The sequence below is a fragment of the Oryx dammah genome, unplaced genomic scaffold (genome assembly GCF_014754425.2).
Source record: "Oryx dammah isolate SB20612 unplaced genomic scaffold, SCBI_Odam_1.1 HiC_scaffold_3, whole genome shotgun sequence".
Taxonomy (NCBI): Eukaryota; Metazoa; Chordata; class Mammalia; order Artiodactyla; family Bovidae; genus Oryx; species Oryx dammah.
The window spans coordinates 18,652,397-18,671,734 of NW_024070187.1; the positions used below are offsets into that span (position 1 = coordinate 18,652,397).

The 19,338-nt window shown below is 34.9% G+C and overlaps 1 protein-coding gene across 1 annotated transcript in view; it reads left to right on the plus strand.

Annotated features, from left to right (window-relative positions):
- Window positions 1-19,338, plus strand: part of TBCK (TBC1 domain containing kinase) — a 208,727-nt gene that overhangs the window by 93,970 nt on the left and 95,419 nt on the right. The window contains exons 21-22 of the mRNA XM_040237515.1: window positions 15,537-15,573; window positions 16,562-16,723. Coding sequence (XP_040093449.1) covers window positions 15,537-15,573; window positions 16,562-16,723 — 199 coding nt within the window. The remainder of the gene's footprint in view (window positions 1-15,536; window positions 15,574-16,561; window positions 16,724-19,338) is intronic.

Consider the following 19,338-nt stretch of genomic DNA (forward strand, 5'->3'; position numbering starts at 1 on the left):
GCTTCAGCTTCAGCATCAGTCCTCCTAATGAATATTCAGGGTTGATTTCCTTTAGTATTGACTGGTTTGATCTCCTTGCAACCCAAGGACTTTCAAGAGTCTTCCCCAGCACTACAGTTCAAAAGCATCAATTTTCCGGCACTCGGCCTTCTTTATGGCCCAGTCTCACATCTGTACTTGACTATTAGGAAACTACAGCTTCCCTGACTTGACTCCTAACCCATTCTACTGCCCTTGGATTCTTTAAAACCCTTGAATACAAAAGGCTTATTTAGCTCTCTGAAAGGTTAAACTACCTTTCAGAAAGCACTCATGTCATAGAGCCCAAGACTTACTAATCCCATAGGCAATGACAAAGTAATGTTTGGTATCTTCTTGCTAAGAACATATACATAGAAATTAAGTATCCACCAGGTTTCCCTTTTTTTTAAGTTCTTAGTCTGCTTTCAATCTAATCTATCCTTATACTGATTGAGAGACAAGTAAAAGGAAGTATATGCTTAGTAAAATAAGTCAGACAAAGACAAATGCTGTATGATACCACTTATATATGGAATCTAAAAATAATATAAATGAATCTATGTACAAAACAGAAATAGACTCACAGACAAAAACAAATGTATGTTTACCAAAGGGGACTGAAGGAGCAAGGGAGGAACAGATTTTAAAGAGTATGAGATTAATGAAGGCTGATAACTATACATAAAAGAGATAAGCAACAGAATTTACTGCATAGCACTGGGGATTACACCTAATATCTTATAATAACAAATAATAGAATACACTCTACAGAAAACAAAACAAACCTGAAACAGTACTAAAACAAGCACAATATTGTAAATCATATAAACTTCAATTTTTTTTTAAACAGTGTATAATATGATGCAGTAGTTCTCAAACTTTTTGGTCGGTCTCAGGACCCTTTCACATTTTTAAAAATTAGCAAGTATCTCAAAGAGTTTATAGGTAGAGTTATATCTGTCAGTATTTACTGAAACATTAAAAAATTATGTATTAGTTTTTTAATGAAAATAGCAGAACCATTATATGTTAACAAAATAAATTTTTTCAGAAAAGTAATTGTTTTCTAAAACAAAATAATGTAAGAGTAATATTGTTTTATATTTTTGAAACTTCTACTTAATAGAGGAAAGTTAAATTCTCATATCTGCTTCTAAATTCAATCCTGTTGCAGTTCATTGTTCTGGTTGAAGTACATAAAGAAAATATGTTGGCCCTACACGGACATAATTGCAAAAGGTAGTTTCTTAGTGCTTAATTGCAATATACAGTGTAAAACTATGTCACTGAACTTTTCATATTCTTTTATATTCAAATCTATCAGTCTGTCTTAACACTTTGAATGGCTCTTTTACCCATATGTGATTTTCTGATGTTGTAATTGGTCATTTAAAAAATATCAGTGCATTGAATTATTCAGATCTTGCAACTATGAAACATTTAGTTATATATATATCAAAAAATCACATTCATTAACATCACCACTGATCTCATCCAGAAATTCATTAAGTATTGAGAAGCTGCCAAGCTCACACTGGCAGATACAATTTTCCAAAATTCTAATCTTCACCTAACAGCTAGAATTTTTTATTGAAGTGACAGGCTCACTTCATTTTCGAGAAATGTCCACCAAATATCCAAGCATGAAAAAAACTATTGTTTTTATTTTATTTTTCCTTATAACATTAAACTTGGCATTTCTTGAAAAAGTCACCTACAATGGCTCATTGCTCAAACCATTGCCCAAGTGCTTTTTCCTCCAGGCAGCCTTTTTTTTTTCTTTTTGGCTGAGCCACGTGGCATGTGGGATCTTAAGTTCCCCAACCAGGGATTGAACCTGAAACCCCTGCATTGGAAGTAGGTTTACCACTGGCCATCAGGGAGGTTCTTTCAAGACAATGTTTTACTTCAGTACACAGTACAAGTGCTTTATACCTACTTCCCATTTTGTCTCATGGAACGTTTTAAACAATATTTCGCAAAATTAACCATTTTTAATTTTTAACCTTCACAAGATTATGACTTTTATACTTTAGTGCCCCTACTTTGATTTGTGATATTGTGCCAGCAGTTTTATCCACCAATGGTTTTTGTACCATTAGCACAAGTGTGAACATAATAAAAAAAGAAAAAGGAGCAAAAACATCTTAGTATTGTTATAGTTTTGAACTTTGGGGCCCTGGCTCTTAAAGATTCCCAGGAGTCTATGAACACAATTTGAGAATAAGCACTCAGACACAGGTGTGAAATGGGACAGAGTTCTAATCCTGACTCTTCAACTTAGTAGCTAAACAGTTAAGTTAGTTTCTTTTATCCATAGTCCTCTTTAATGTTGATTATAATAAATCTTATGTCTTAAGATTATTGTGAAGATTAAATGAGATAATATGTATAAATGGTTCAGCACAGTTCCAAGTACACAGTAAATTTTAAGGAGTTAGCCATTATTAGTTTTCTTGTTTTATGTATTAGAGTTTGATCATGTTGCACCGTTTCTTTGGTTATATTACTAGGAGTTATATTTAAAAAGCATTCTATTATAAACTATAATGGATATAGTATTTTACTGTTTCAGTTAGCAAACACTTTTCTGGAGTAAATAATGATACTAACAACAGCAAAGACTTTTTTTTGAGTTGATAAGATTGCTACTCCATTTTAGATTTTAACATTTTTTATTTGCTGAATTTTTAAGGTACTTTTCTATCTCCCAGAAAGTGCTGCCTAGCATGTTTTGTAGTCTTTTACTTAAAATTAATTATTTGAAATTTTTAGAAAGTTTTTTTTTTTTAAATACTCAGTGAGATAATTGAAACCTACTTTGGATGTATAGCTAATCTTTTCCAAAAATAATAAATGTGGATTTCAGAACCATTAAATTGCCCAAGTGATTTTGTTACTGATTTCTATTTTATAGTTTTTTGGCTCAGTATTATAAGTCAAGTAATAATTAATAGAGAAAGGTATATTTATGCAGTTATGTATTTTTTAGTATTATGGAAATCATTACTTGCAAAAAATATAACTAATATAACCTTTGGTATGCAAGGGAAAACAGTTAACCATTTTGTTTTAAGTTATTTTTTGAATAATTTATAGAAGTAGCATAAAGATATAGTAAAAACAAAATATTAAAAATTTTAGAAAGCATTTAAACATAGCAAACCCCAAATTTTATTCCATATATTGAAAGTGTATGTGTGTGAAATGTATCGTGTCCTTTTCACTTACTCCTTGTCTGTCATGCATGAACCTGGAGCATATCTATCCTGTAAATATTGATTCTGGGTTTCAAATACGCATCTTACAGGCTCTAGCTTATTTCTGGTTCTTGTTGTACTTGCACAGTCAGACACAATTAGAACAAAACATCAACAGGACTCTTAACTTTGCTGAAGAACAGCTAATCTACACTTTAAATTTTTACAGTACTGTATGTCAATTATATCTCAATAAAACTGGAAGAAAAATTAGAACAGACTGTAATGATGTCTCTTATATTTATTGTATCTTCTTAAAAGATGATGTAACACTTTGGATGACATAGTACAAAAAATGAAAGATGGTAATAATAATGATGTATTTTAGTACTGTGAAGTGAAGTGAAAGTCACTCAGTCGTGTCCGACTCTTTGTGACCCTGTGGACTATATAGTCCATAGAATTCTGCAGGCCAGAATACTGGAGTGGGTAGCCTTTCCCTTCTCCAAGGGATCTTCCCAACCCAGGGATCGAACCCAGGTCTCTCACATTACAGGAGGATTCTTTACCAACTGAGCCACAAAGGAAGCCCAAGAATACTGGGGTGGGTAGCCTATCCATCCCTTCTACAGTGGATCTTCCTGACCCTGGGATCAAACCAGGGTCTCCTACATTGCAGGCAGATTCTTTACCAACTGAGCTATTTAGTACTGTACCATCCTTCTATGAAACTGCTTTATAAAAATGGTGATGTTGTTAATGTCCTATCCAACTCTTTTATGACCCCATGGACTGTAGACTATCAGAATCCTCTGTCCATGGGATTTCCCAGGCAAGAATACTTGAGTGGGTTGTCATTTCCTTCCCCCAGGGATCTTCCCAACCCAGAGATCAAACCCACATCTCCTGCATTGGCAAGCGGATTCTTTACCACTGAGGTACCAGGGAAGCCCTGATGTAACGTGAGCACATGTTAAATAAAGAAAGAACAGTTCTCTAATAAGCTTCACATCTGAAACCAAATTACCAGGGTAATTTTTTAAAAGGGGGTGGGGGCTTGCATCATCATTGGTAGATCTACCATCAGTAATCTGTCAGAGAATGCCAGGTGATTTAGATGTAGATCAAAAAGTCAGAGCTTCCCTCATGGCTCAGATGGTAAAGAATCTACCTGCAATGCAAGAGACCTGGGTTCAATCCCTGGGTCGGAAAGATCCCTTGAAGAAGGGAATGGCAACCCACTCCAGTACTCTTGTCTAGAGAATTCTATGGCCAGTGGGTCCTGGTAGGCTACAGTCAATGGGGTCACAAAAGTCAGAAGGACTGAGCAACTTCACTTTAAAAAATTAGATGTAGATAAAATGTATGATTGTAAGAAGAGAGGGAGCATATATCTTGGAAATTCAAGTTCAATAAGCTTGACTTCAAACACTAGCAAGAATCTTGATGGTGTTGATTCTCTACAGTCATTAATGTGCCAGGCACTGTGTTCCATACTGCTTTATCTATAAGAATGGAGTATTTACTACTATGTGTAAGATAGATAACTAATGAGAGCCTACTGTATAGCATAGGGAACTCTACACAGTGTTCTGTGGTGACCTAAATGAGAAGGAAATCAAAAAAAGAGTGGATATATGTAGATGTATAACTGATTCACTTCGCTGCACAGGCAAAACTAACACAGCATTGTAAAGCAACTATACTCTGATAAGAATTATTTTTAAAAAAGAATGCAGTATTTATTGGCTGTTTATTAAGATAAAACATAGAAACAAATTATCTTTTGCCTCAGGGTTACTGGCTCACGAAAATATCACAAAATAATGTGTTTTCTATTTAAAATATTCTAGAGAATTGCTTTGTATATCACTGTTTTCATATAGATTTATAATTCCCACCTCCTGACTGTTGTCCCATTGTTGCTGGTTAGGACATGAAGGCAGATTTTGTACATAACAATTTTCCCCCAAGATGCTAAGAAGATAGAAGACCAAAGTGAAAGTGAAGTCGCTCAGTCGTGTCAGACTCTTTGCAACCCCATGGACTGTAGCCCACCAGGCTCCTCCCTCCATGGGATTCTCCAGCCAAGAGTACTGGAGTGGGGTGCCATTTCCTTCTCCAGGGGATCTTCCCCACCCAGGGATCGAACCCGGGTCTCCCTCATTCTAGGCAGACACTTTAACCTCTGAGCCACCAGGGAAGCCTACCCAAGACTACTGTTAAATAAGAAGAACTATTTATTACTGCTTTTACCTGTATTGGCCTTCCTTGATAGTTCAGTTGGCAAAGAATTCGCTTCAATGTAGGAGACCTGGGTTTGATCCCTGGGTTGGGAAGATCCCCTGGAGAAGGGAAAGGCTACCCACTCCAGTATTCTAGCCCGGAGAATTCCATGGGGTTCCGAAGAGTTGGACATAACTGAGCAACCTCACCTACCTGTATTATGTGTTTTTAAAATTTGTTTTCAGCCCTTTCCCATTCCACCTAATTTATCCTGATTTAGCATAACCCATCATGTTTGTTCATTTTTGAGAATGCTAATAGTCTTTTGAAAATGAAAAGCACTTTGGAATACTAAACTCTTTTATGAAACATATTCTTGATTTTTAAGAATTTTTCTTTGTTTCAACAGATATTCTGTACATGGTTAAGAAGGCAATAGCAGTCAGATACAGACAAAATAAAATATCTTCTAGAATTTGGAAAGTTGAGAGGAAAGATTTTATGTAAGGATATTTAAAATTTTGTGACCTCAGAGTAGCTGACATGGAATTGAGGAATATAGATTTTGAGAGCTAGCAGAACTGTAACTACTTTAGCATTTGTTGTCTGTGCCTTGCTTTAACTGAGTCTACCTCAACCTGTGAAACAACTGTAGAGTTCCCAGTGCACAGGATTCTTTTCTCTTTACCTTCTGCTCCTGTCTCCCGGTTCCAGAACATATGTAGCTTTTATTAGATGATTTCATGAGTTTGACTGAGAATTTTGCGTCAAAATACTTCAACGAAAGTATTTTGTTGAAATACTTTCTTATTGTAGAAGCTTCTGTGCTGTTATGAAGAAGAATACTTGTACTTCCTATACTGACATCTGAAATATGTCACATCTTCTGCCAGGTGTTTTAAAGCCTTTAACTGATCTTCACAACAATCCTGAAGGGTTAAAGAGATTTGTAGCTACCAGATCACAAAGTTCATAGTTTCAGGAAAATATATGGTCTACTCTGATGCTTTGAAAATCTGCTGTTTTTCAGTAATCCTTTATTTGAATAGCTAGATGTACATTTCCCTGTTACACAGAATCATTGCAAGATACTCAACTTACATTTTACAGAGGTGGCTGACATTAACTTAGATATAAAAGTGCTTCTGACTTGAGGTAAAGAGAAAATACGCTCATAAAAAGATAAAAGTCAATTAGAAGGTATTCTCTTTTGTATTATAATTTTTATTATTACTATATATTTATATATAGAGAGGTGAGAGAACACAGTATGTATGTAAATAAATCCATTTGACAAAAGATTCATCTAGAGTTTTAAGAAATGTTTCCTTTTTTAATATTTTATATTTTATACATTTGTAAGTTTTTAAGCCATAATTTATGCTCTTGAAAATCAAATTAATGAGCCCCTGCCTTTGTTTTTCCTATTGATGTTTCTAACATTACCAGACCATATAGAAAGGTCTCATGAAATGGTAAATATTGCTATTCTTTCTTGATATTGCTAGGGGGCAGTATTTACTCACCTGACTCTTTATAGCAGGCTAGCACGAAACCAAATCAATAATATACAATTTTATGATCTGGAGAAAATAATTAAAGGATGTATAATTTCTTTTTATTGGGTTTGCTTCCAACTTTAAATCAGGAAAGAGCTGGTAATATCTCCAACTTAATTAAGACTAATTATATATATATATATATATATATTTACTTGTAAGAAAATATTTCATTATTTGTTATTTTTAAAGTTAAAGCCTAAACCACTGTACTATTCTGTATGGTGTCTTTTTGTGTATTACACTGTATTATGAACATATACCAATATGCTAAGAAATTATTTAAGATGAAAATATCAGTTAAAATTTTAATAGGGAGAAATATAGAAGGAAAAAATAACAGGCATTCAATCTCACAGAGTATATCACCTATTTATTTACTTGACTTCAGTTGGTAAGAGGTGACTGGTGTTAGTGAGCACTAAGAGTTGTTATATATTATATTAAAGAAATGTATTCTGCTTGGGTTATTACTTTTCAGTATCCATTAGAATGTGCTTCATTTTACTTTTAATTACCGTTTTCATAATGGTTGTCAAAGTTTAGGTATTAGTATTAGTTAAACATTTTAAGTTTAATATTTTTTCAGTATTCACCATTTAATATGAAGGCTAAATGTATATATGTGCACACACACATATATACACACACACCCCCAAGGAAGATTAACTGATTTTCTCATTATTACATATTTATTAAAAATTTCTTAAGAAATTATTTAATCTTGTAACTAATCTTTTAATCTGTCTCTTTCAGTTGTCTTTATTATATATTTCATTCTTTCTTCAACAAATATTTGAGTGTACCAGGCATTTTCCTAGGCCTTGGGTGCATTGATGGAAAAAGAAGGCATAATCTCTACCCTCATTCAACTTACATTTAGTGGGAGATAAAAAATAAAGATCAATATACTATGTGATAGGTAGGGGTAAGTACTAAAGAAAAAAAACAGCTTAAGCAGGGATATGGAGTTAAGTGGTCAGGAGAAGAAGGAATTGAATATTTAAGTAAAGTAAAGCCTCACAGGTTAATTTTTGAATAAATGTCTTAATGAGTTGCTGCATTATCACATTTACTAACCTCTTCTTCTGCAATATCTGATCTGCTCTTAATCCTATTCATTGTATTTTTTGACTCAAATATTGTATTTTCCATCTCTAGAAGGATTTTTTGGTTCTTTTTTTTTTTAATCTGCTCTTTCTCTACATAACTTATTCAGTCATTTCTTAGCTTTTTGAACATATGTAATACAGATATAAAAAACATTTTGACATCTGTGCCTGGTAATACAAACATTTATTCTAGTTCTTTGTCCATTTTGATTGAATGATTTTTCTCCTCATTATGATCATTTTTTTCCTCTTGCTTTACTGATGTTTTTTAATAGATTTCAGTCATTGTGAATTGCTTTGTTGCATATCGGATATTGTATGTCCTTGTAAATATTGTTGGGGATTCCCAGGTGGCTCAGTGGTAATGAACAAGCCTGCCAATGCAGGAGACATGGGTTCAGTTGCTGGGTTGGGAAGATCCCCTGGAGAAAGAAATACCAACCCATTCTTGCCTGGGAAATCCCATGGACAGAGGACCCTGGCAGGCTACAGTCCATGGGTTGCAAAAGAGTCAGACACAACTTACCAACAAAACAATAACAAAATATTCATGAGCTTCGTTTTGAGATGCAGCCAGGTAACACTGAAACAGTCTGATATTTTTAAGGCTTGCTTTTAAGGTTTGTTAAGTGAGACCAGGCAGCATAATTTGAGAGCATAATTTTGCCCCATTACTAAGGCAATATCCTTGTGAGTACTCTTCCTTATGCCTTGTTTATTATAGGGTTTTTTTAAATTCTGGCTGGTAATAAGATGAACTATACCTGGCTTTTTGTGAGCTTGGCATGTTTTTCTGCTAGGTTTTCAAGTGGTTCCTCCCCACTTTGTGTTTTTCCTCATATGCATGCCCCCTTAAATATGTGGGGAAAAGTGAAATTAAGTAACTCAAATAAGATTCGTAATGACAAATCATTACGAATGATCAGAAGAGAGGATAATATAATTTATGTTCTGTCCTTTAAAAAAAGAAGAGTCAAATAATAGTGATGGAATTTATATCTACTCACTGTATGTTTAAACTGAAATTAGGCTGAAGAACTTAGATTTTGCTACAGTTTTGCTGTTTTCTGCAACCCATTTGTTGTTCAGTTGCTCAGTCGTGTTTGACTCTTGCAACCCCATGTGCTGCAGCACACCAGGCTTCCCTGTCCTTTACCATCTCCCAGGGCTTGCTCAAACTCATGTCCATTGAGTCAGCGATGCCATCCAACCAACTCATCCTCTGTCATCCCCTGCCTTCAATCTTTCCCAGCATCAGTGTCTTTTCCAGTGATCAGTTCTTTGCATCAGGTGGCCATAGCTTCAGCATCCGTCCTTCCAATGAATATTCAGGATTGATTTTCTTTATGATTGACTGGTTGGATCTCCTTGCTGTCCAAGGGACTCTCAAGAGTCTTCTCCAACACCACTCTCCCATCCATATATGACTACTTGAAAAACCATAGCTTTGACTAGACAGACCTTTGTCAGCAAAGTAATGTCTCTGCTTTTTAACGTGCTGTCTAAGTTTGTCACAGCTTTTCTTCAAAGGAGCAAGCATCTTTTAATTTCATGGTTGCATTCTCCATCTGCAGTGATTTTGGAGCTCAAGAAAATAAAGTCTGCCACTGTTTCCATTGTTTCCCCATCTATTTGCCATGAAGTGATGGGACCAGCTGCCATGATCTTCATTTTTTGAAAGTTGAGTTTTAAGACAACTTTTTCATTCTCCCCTTTCACCTTCAAGAGACTCTTTAGTTCATCTTCGCTTTCTGCCATAAAGGTGGTGTCATCTGCATATCTGAGGTTATTGATATTTCTCCTGACAATCTTGATTCCAGCTTGTGATTCGTCTAGCCCACGATTTCACATGATGTGTTCTGCATAAAAGTTAAATAAGCAGGGTGACAATATAGAACCTTGATGTATTCCTTTCCCAATTTGGAACCAGTCTGTTGTTCCATGTCCAGTTCTACCTGTTACTTCTTGACCTGCATACAGATTTCTCAGGAGGGAGATAAGGTAGTCTGGTATTCCCATCTCTTTAAGAATTTTCCATAGTTTGTTCCACAGTCAAAGTCTTTAGCCTAGTCAATGAAGGAGAAATAGATGTATTTCTGGAATTATCTTGCTTTTTCTGTGATGCAGTGGATGTTTGCATTTTGATCTCTGGTTCCTCTGCCTTTCCAGCTTGAACATCTGGAAGTTCTTGGTTCACGTACTATTGAAGCCTAGCTTGCAGAATTTTGAGCATGACTTTGCTAGCATGTAAGATGAGTGCAATTGTGCAGTAATTTGAATATTCTTTGGCATTGCCTTTCTTGGGTTGGAAGGAAAACTGACCTTTTCTAGTCCTGTGGCCACTGCTGAGTTTTCCAAACTTGCTGGCGTATTGAGTGCAGCACTTTCACAGCATCATATTTTAGGACTTGAAATAGCTCAGCTGGAATTCCATCATCTCCACTAGCTTTGTTTATAGTGTTACTTCCTAAGGCCCAGTTGACTTCATACTTGCATATTCCATAGTGAAGTCCCATGCCTCTGTCCTCCCTTTCCCCACTTGTAATGGCTGTATCAGTGTATATAAATAATGATTTTGTGTAGAGCAGTGGGTTTATTTCATATACAGTACTTAGATTTTAATGTAGTTTGGTACATGACTGTACTTATGGTTCCTGACTGGCATTTAACAATGTAAATACTCAACTGTGTACAATGCAAAGAAACATGGAACTTTAATCATAAATTCACAATTGATAGGTGCTGAAAAATCTATTCATTTAAAACTCCATTGGGAGCACAAAAAGTTTTGCCTAATAGGAGCCAACATTGACATAAAATATAAAATAAAAATAGAGCTTTTTAAGATTTTTCTGTGAATTACTATGGGCTTTGATACTTGTTATTAACAAAGGAGATTTTACTTTACTTTTAGAAATTAAGAATGAGTTCTTCAAAATCTCACAAAATTAATTGGTTTGTGTGTTTCATTTCTAGATACTGTTAGGAAGATAAATTTGTCATCTGAAAAACGATATTATTTCATTCCTAGGTCTCACAACTTTTAGTCTCTTATGAAGCTTTCTGTTAATTTAGAAAGTGGTAATAGAAGATAAAAGCTTCATAAAAGCTTTTTAATGAGACATTTTGGACATTTTTCAAATATCATCTTATCATGTCTCAAAAAGTACTCAGTAAAGGTAACTCAACATTGATTAAGACTCTTTAAATCCCAGGAATATTTTGTTCCTAATAGCAAAAGTTCTCCTTTGAAAATTATGCTGTTGAGGTTAACGTGTTAATATTGTGTTTGGAATAGGCATTGTCTTGAGTGTATTCGTCAATGAAATGAAAATACTCTGTGAAATAAGTCTTAGCAGAAGGGTCATCTGCAACATTTGTAATCAGATCAGATCAGATCGGTCGCTCAGTCGTGTCCGATTCTGTGACCCCATGAGTAGCAGCACGCCAGGCCTCCCTGTCCATCACCATCTTCAGGAGTTCACTCAGACTCACGTCCATCGAGTTGGTGATGCCATCCAGCCATCTCATCCTCTGTCATCCCCTTTTCCTCCTGCCCCAAATCCCTCCCAGCATCAGAGTCTTTTCCAATGAGTCAACTCTTCGCATGAGGTGGCCAAAGTACTGGAGTTTCAGCTTCAGCATCAATCCTTCCAAAGAACACCCACGGCTGATCTCCTTTAGAAAGGATTGGTTGGATCTCCTTGCAGTCCAAGGGACTCTCAAAAGTCTTCTCCAACACCACAGTTCAAAAGCATCAATTCTTCGGCGCTCAGCTTTCTTCACAGTCCAACTCTCACATCCATACATGACCATTGGAAAAACCATAGCCTTGACTAGACGGACCTTTGTTGGCAAAGTAATTTCTCTGCTTTCCAATATGCTATCTAGGTTGGTCATAACTTTTCTTCCAAGGAGTAATCATCTTTCAATTTCATGGCTGCAATCACCATCTGCAGTGATTTTGGAGCACAAAAAATAAAGTCTGATACTGTTTCCACTGTTTCCCCATCTATTTCCCATGAAGTGATGGGGCCAGATGCCATGATCTTCGTTTCCTGAATGTTGAGCTTTAAGCCAACTTTTTCACTGTCCTCTTTCACTTTCATCAAGAGGCTTTTTAGTTCCTCTTCACTTTCTGCCATAAGGGTGGTGTCATCTGCATATCTGAGGTGATTGATATTTCTCCTGGCAATCTTGATTCCAGCTTGTGTTTCTTACAGTCCAGCGTTTCTCATGATGTACTCTGCATATAAGTTAAATAAGCAGGGTGACAATATACAGCCTTGACGTACTCCTTTTCCTATTTGGAACCAGTCTGTTGTTCCATATCCAGTTCTAACTGTTGCTTCCTGACTTATTCAGACTTAAATTGAAGAAAGTAGGGAAAACCACTAGACCATTCAGGTATGACCTAAATCAAATCCCTTATGATTATACAGTGGAAGTGAGAAATAGATTTAAGGGACTAGATCTGATAGATAAGAGTGCCTGATGAACTATGGACGGAGGTTCGTTACATTATACAGGAGACAGGGATCAAGGCCATCCCCATGGAAAAGAAATGCAAAAAAGCAAAATGGCTGTCTGGGGAAGCCTTACAAATAGCTGTGAAAAGAAGAGAAGCGAAAAGCAAAGGAAAAAAGGAAAGATATAAGCATGTGAATGCAGAGTTCCAAAGAATAGCAAGAAGAGATAAGAAAGCCTTCCTCAGTGATCAGTGCAAAGAAATAGAGGAAAACAACAGAATGGGAAAGACCAGAGATCTCTTCAAGAAAATTAGAGCTACCAAGGGAACATTTCATGCAAAGATGGGCTTGATAAAGGACAGAAATGCTATGGACCTAACAGAAGCAGAAGATATTAAGAAGAGAAGAGGTGGCAAGAATACACAGAAGAACTGTACAAAAAAGATCTTCACAACCCAGATAATCACAATGGTGTGATCACTCACCTAGAGCCAGACATCTTGGAAAGTGAAATCAAGTGGGCCTTAGAAAGCATCACTATGAACAAAGCTAGTGGAGGTGATGGAATTCCAGTGGAGCTATTTCAAATCCTGAAAGATGATGCTGTGAAAGTGCTGCACTCAATATGCCAGCAAATTTGGAATACTCAGCAGTGGCCACAGGACTGGAAAAGGTCAGTTTTCATTCCAATGCCAAAGAAAGGCAATGCCAAAGAATGCTCAAACTACCGCACAATTGCACTCATCTTACATGCTAGTAAAATAATGCTCAAAATTCTCCAAGCCAGGATTCAGCAATATGTGAACCATGAAATTCCTGATGTTCAAGCTGCTTTTAGAAAAGGCAGAGGAACCAGTAATCAAATTGCCAACATCCGCTGGATCATCAAAAAAGCAAGAGAGTTCCAGAAAAACATCTATTTCTGCTTTATTGACTGTGCCAAAGCCTTTGACTGTGTGGATCACAATAAACTGTGGAAAATTCTGAAAGAGATGGGAATACCAGACCACCTGACCTGCCTCTTGAGAAACCTATATGCAGATCAGGAAGCAACAGTTACAACAGTTAGAACATTTGTAATAGATGTCATTATATAATCGAGTATTTGTGATAATTATATAATTATAATTATATTTTGTTATTTTTTCATTTTTATTGAAATATAATTGATTTACAATATTTGTTATGTTAGTTTCTTGAATATGTATATATATATATGTGGGAGGTATACATATAAATATTTTAGATTCTTTTCCGTTATAGGTTATTATTCAATATCATGTAGAGTTCTCTGTGCTGTACAGTAGGTCCATATTGGTTATGTATTTTATGTATAGTAGTATGTCTGTGTTAATCCGAAACTCCTAATTTACCCTCCCTCCTTTCCCCTTTGGTAACCATAAGTTTGTTTTCTGTGTCTGTGAGTCTGTATCTGTTTTATAAACAAGTGCATTGTATCCCTTGTTTAGATTCCACATCTAAGTGATATCATATGGTATTTGTCTAACTTACTTCACTTAGTATGATCATCTCTAGGCCCATCCATGTTGCTGCACATGGCGTTATTTCATTCTGTTTGAGTAATATTCTCTTGTGGTGTATATCACATCATCTTTATCCATTCATCTGTCAGTGGACACTTGGGTTGCTTCCATGTCTTGGCTATTATAAATAGCGCTGCAGTGAGCATTGGCGGGGCATGTATCTTTTTGAGTTAGAGTTTTCTCAGGATATATGCCCAAGAGTGAGATCACTGTGTTTTTAGTTTTTTAAGTAACCTTCATTTTTGCTGTTGTTTAGCCTCTAAGTCATGTCCAACTCTTTTATGACCCCATGGACTGTAACCTCTCAGACTCCTCTGTCCATGGGATTTACCAGGCAAGAATATTTGAATGGGTTGCCATATCCTTCTCCGGGGGGTCTTCCCAACCTAGGGATCAAATGCACGTCTCCTGCATTGGCAGGAGGATTTTTTACCACTGAGCCACCTGGGAAGCCCAAGGAACCTTCATACTGTTCTCCATAGTGGCTATACCAATTTACATTCTCACCAATAGTGTAGGAAATTTCTTTATCTCCACACTTACTCCAGCATTTATTATTTATAGACTTTTTGATGACTATTCTGACCAGTGTGAGGTGATACCTCATTGTAGTTTTGGTTTATATTTCTCTAATAATTAGTGATGGTGAGCATCTTTTCATCTGCTATTTGGCCATTCGTAGGTCTTCTTTAGAAAAATGTCTGTTAAAAAAAAAAAAAAGAAAAATGTCTGTTAGATCTTCTGCCCATTTTTTACTTTTTAATAGTAAGCTGTGTGAGCTGCTTGTATATTTTGGAAATTAATTCCTTGACAGTCACATCATTTGCAAATATTTTCTCTTATTCCATCGTTTGTCTTTTAATTTTGTTGCTGGTTTCCTTTGCTGTGCAAAAGCTTTCCATTTAATTAGGTCATATTTGTTTATTTTTCTTTCTATTTTCATTACTCTAGGAGGTGGATAGAAAAAAATATTGCTGCAATCTACGTCAAAGAGTGTTCTGCCTATGTTTTCCTCTAGGATTTTTACAATATCCAGTCTTACATTTATTATTATTTTTTAATTAATTTATTTATTTAAATTGGAGAATAAATGCTTTACAGTATTGTGATGGCTTTTGCCACACATCAGCCTGAATCAGCCATAGATATATATGTGTCACATATATATGTGTCCCCCATTCGGAACCCTTCTCCCACCTCCCTCCCCGCCTAGTCTTACATTTAGATCTTCAGTATAATTTGAGTTTATTTTTGCATATGGTGCTAAAGAATATTTTTAATCAGTAGAATAAATTAAAACATAGAACTTTTTTTTTTACGATTCAGTTTGTTGGAAGTCATTCTAATTATCTCTTTTATTTCCTCTTTATCCATCCCCTGCATCCCTTTCTTTTTCCACTCATAGCTCTATGCCATCCCTTGGTTTCTCACCATGTTTACTCGTAAGTATCATTTTCCATTTTGTTTCAATATTGTATTAGGAAAAGAACAGGTCCATTCTTCCCCAGGGTATTATCAGATTTAATTACATAAGCATCCTTATGTAATTCTAAGGTAATATAGTTGGGTAACAAATTGCTTCAATTGTTCTGACTGGTGATATCAAAAAGAGTATTCTATAGAATGAAAACCTATATTTTATAACATTGATAAAATCTCTGCCCTCTATTGAAACATAAGTTAATATTAACTATACTATTTACATAAAGTTTCAAAAGGCAACTTTTACATCCAAATCAGACTCAATTTTTAGAGACTATCTAATAACTAATACTTTTGTTATTTCCTAAAGTAGGATTATTCTAGAAATAGAAAGTTTATGTGAATATGTAATGCTTTAATCTATTACACATATTAATGCAGTAGATATCTAGATTAAATATGCACATATGATAAATGAAATACAATACTTGAAGTAGATCTGCATGCACTGGCCTGGAACAGTGTTGAAAGTACTGATAAATGAAAAAAAAAAAGTTTCAGAAAATAGAAAACTGCTAATCAGATTTTTTATGGGAATTTCAAAAAGCAGTTCTTAGAGTGCATAATAGAAATATAATGACACAGAAATTATAACAATAGTAAAGTTCTTCTAAGTAAATGAACTTGTTAAAATAATATAACCAGAAAATTCTAGGAGGAAATTGAATGTAAGAGCTATACCGAGATTGATAATGGAGGGTAGGAAATGTCATCTATTTGATCAATTAGATTATCAATTTTTTAAACCTATCAATTTTACTGCCTTGGGAAGCAGTAGACCTACAAAGCCAAATAAACATTTTATAAAAATAGTTTTCTAATATTTGTTCTTTAATAGTTTTGACCATAAGGGAATTATCATGACTAGTAAAGCAGCTTGTTGTTGATTTAATTTTTATTTTGTTTAAAATTTTTTTAATTGATTTATTTATATTTGTCACTTTACAGATGTATTTCCACTGCACAAAATTTTCCACCTCTGGGATACCTTACTGCTTGGGAATTCCTCCTTCCCATTCTGTATCGGAGTAGCAATTCTTCAGCAGCTGCGTGACCGACTTTTGGCTAATGGCTTTAATGAGTGCATTCTTCTCTTCTCTGACTTACCAGGTATAGATATATAAAAATGGAATCACTAAGTGAAATTTAATTATGGGATAATGAGACATCCTTAAAACAATTTTCAAAAATAATCATCCAGATCTTCAGAATCTCTTCTGCTTGAGCCATATCCTTCTTCTCTGAACTCTCTCCCTTATATACTACCTCTTTAGCTGGCCCAGCATTGTAGATACAAAGCTGGGTCATAATAGCTCACTGTCATTTATTTTCATGTCAGTGATGATGCCAAAAGGTGAAAGACAAGGGCAGGAGAAGGGGGAGAAGGAAGCAGTGTGTGACATATTTGCCTTGCTTAGGATAGGCCTGTTTATCTTCAGCAGATAGATAGTAAATAAAGGCCACTTGGGAAGGTGTTTGAGAACCCAAGTTTTTACAAAGATGTAATTTACATGGAATGTTGCTCTCTCCTATCCATAGTTAACTTGCTAACTATTTAATAGTTTAAAGAAAGGAAACACTGTCCCCTTGAGAGAGCAAATCATACTCCAGGGGAATTCTATGTTATGCTGGATAGTAAGTAAAGTTATATATTGTATTCATAAGTGAGGAATGTGTAAGTCTATGAGTTGAATGGTTAGTGTAGAAATATAGAATGCAAGTATAGTTTAAGCTTTTATGCTATAGCTGAAAAGATGGAAGTAATATGGTTGCATAGGATATAATAATCTGTGGCAGAAAAAAAAAGTTTATTTTTTATAGTTTATTTTTATAGTTTATTGCTATTCTTCATATTTGCAGGCAACCAAAGTGATTACTGAAAATAAACACACTTAAAATTATCTAAGAGATAAATTTGTCAAAAAATCAAAGAATAAAAGATGTCTTAAGATTTTATATTTAATAAGTCCTCTCAAAAGGAATAATAAACCACTGCCTACCCCAGTTTTTATTTTTAGTGGCTGATCTATACCTGGTATTTCAGCATTTTTCTGTTGTTGAAAATCTTCATCCTTGTTGAGAAACTAATAAGAAACATTATGGGATTTGTTTAAAACTTCTCTTTCTACTTTCCTCCCAAACTAAAAGTATCACCATCAGCTTCCTAACTTATCAAACTTTAATTAAAGTTGATAACTTCTTATATGAACAAATAGTAGTTTAGTTCTTCCCCCCCCCCCCCGGGAGATTCTTAATGTAAATCAAGTTATCTCTGGTTTTCCTATTGATGTTGAACAGTTACCCAAAAAAAAAAGCTAGTTTCACAAACTACAAATACTGTCTGTAACTCTGCAGATGTTTTCCTCTTGTTCCTAACTTGCCAAAGTAAACAGAGGATGATTGATTAGGATGAAAGGAATTTTTCTGGTCATGTCTAAAAATTACATGTTAGAAATGATGATTGTGCATTTTTAAGTAAAGCAAATTTCTTGCCTTTCTAATTACATGCATAAATGTTTCAGTTATACACTGGTGAAGGAATCTATTTTCATATTGAACAGGCAGATAAGTGGTAACTCTGCATGTACATTAAAATAAAATCATTATTTCTGAAATCAGAAGGTAAGAATATATGTTGGTTAGCACTGACTCATTGAAAAGGAAACACTACTTAGTTTTGAAAGTAGGATAGGATGCCTTCTATTGATGTGATTTGCATGGATCCTCAGTGCCATTATTCTGGCACATCGTTTACTTGGCCACTGTATATGATTCCAGTTGGGAAAGAAAAAGTTTATAAGAAAAAATGTGACTTAAAAAAACAAAAAGCACAGAGGAGTTAAATGTAAACTTTGCCCTTAAGTACACCTATGTTTCTTTTTATTTTTAATCACAGTGCACTTATTTGGGATGCCTTTCCTACTTAGATCTAAAAGATGTCTCTTTTCATCATGTTGAGCCCCCTCACTATACCTGATGCTTGAAGAAACTCAGAAGTGATCATGGGAAGGCCTAAAAAGTGAATCTGGATTAATATACATATAAACACACTGAATATGCCTTTTCTAATCAAAATATTATATGACATAAACTTAGGACATATTTGAAAGGAAAAAAAAAGCCATTTTTTTAAGACTGCAAAAAAAAAAAAGAGAAAGGATAGGCTAGCTCTATATTTTACCTTAATTCTTGAGGTAGACTTTGTAGATAAAGATAGTTTAGAATTAAACATTAATTTGAACTCATTAAATATATTGTGCTTTACTGAAATCCCCACTTAACTGTGTTTAAAAACATAAGTAAGCAATCAGAACAAATTTAGCTAAATTCTTTTCTGAAGCAGATTAGCAAATTCACTGTTCAACACATCTATTGACAGTAATGTAATGGAGTCACCATCCAGTTGGTAACCTTGTAAACAAAATGCCCTTGCATTTTTTTTTATTGTCCCATTCTAGTTGTTTCTTTCTACAAAGAGAGGTCCAAAAGCCTAGTGACTAAGAGCATGGAATGTAGAGCCAGATCACTTGGGTTTTAGATACTAGCTCTACCACTTTCAATTGTGTAACCTTAGGGATCTGACTCAGCCTCTTTGTATCTGTTTCCTTAGCCCTGATTTTATGTAAATGATAATTGTACCTACCGCACAAGATTATTGTCCTAAGTAAATCAGTGCATCTAAACAACTTAGAGCAGTCCTTGCAAAGAGTAAGAGCTATGTAAGT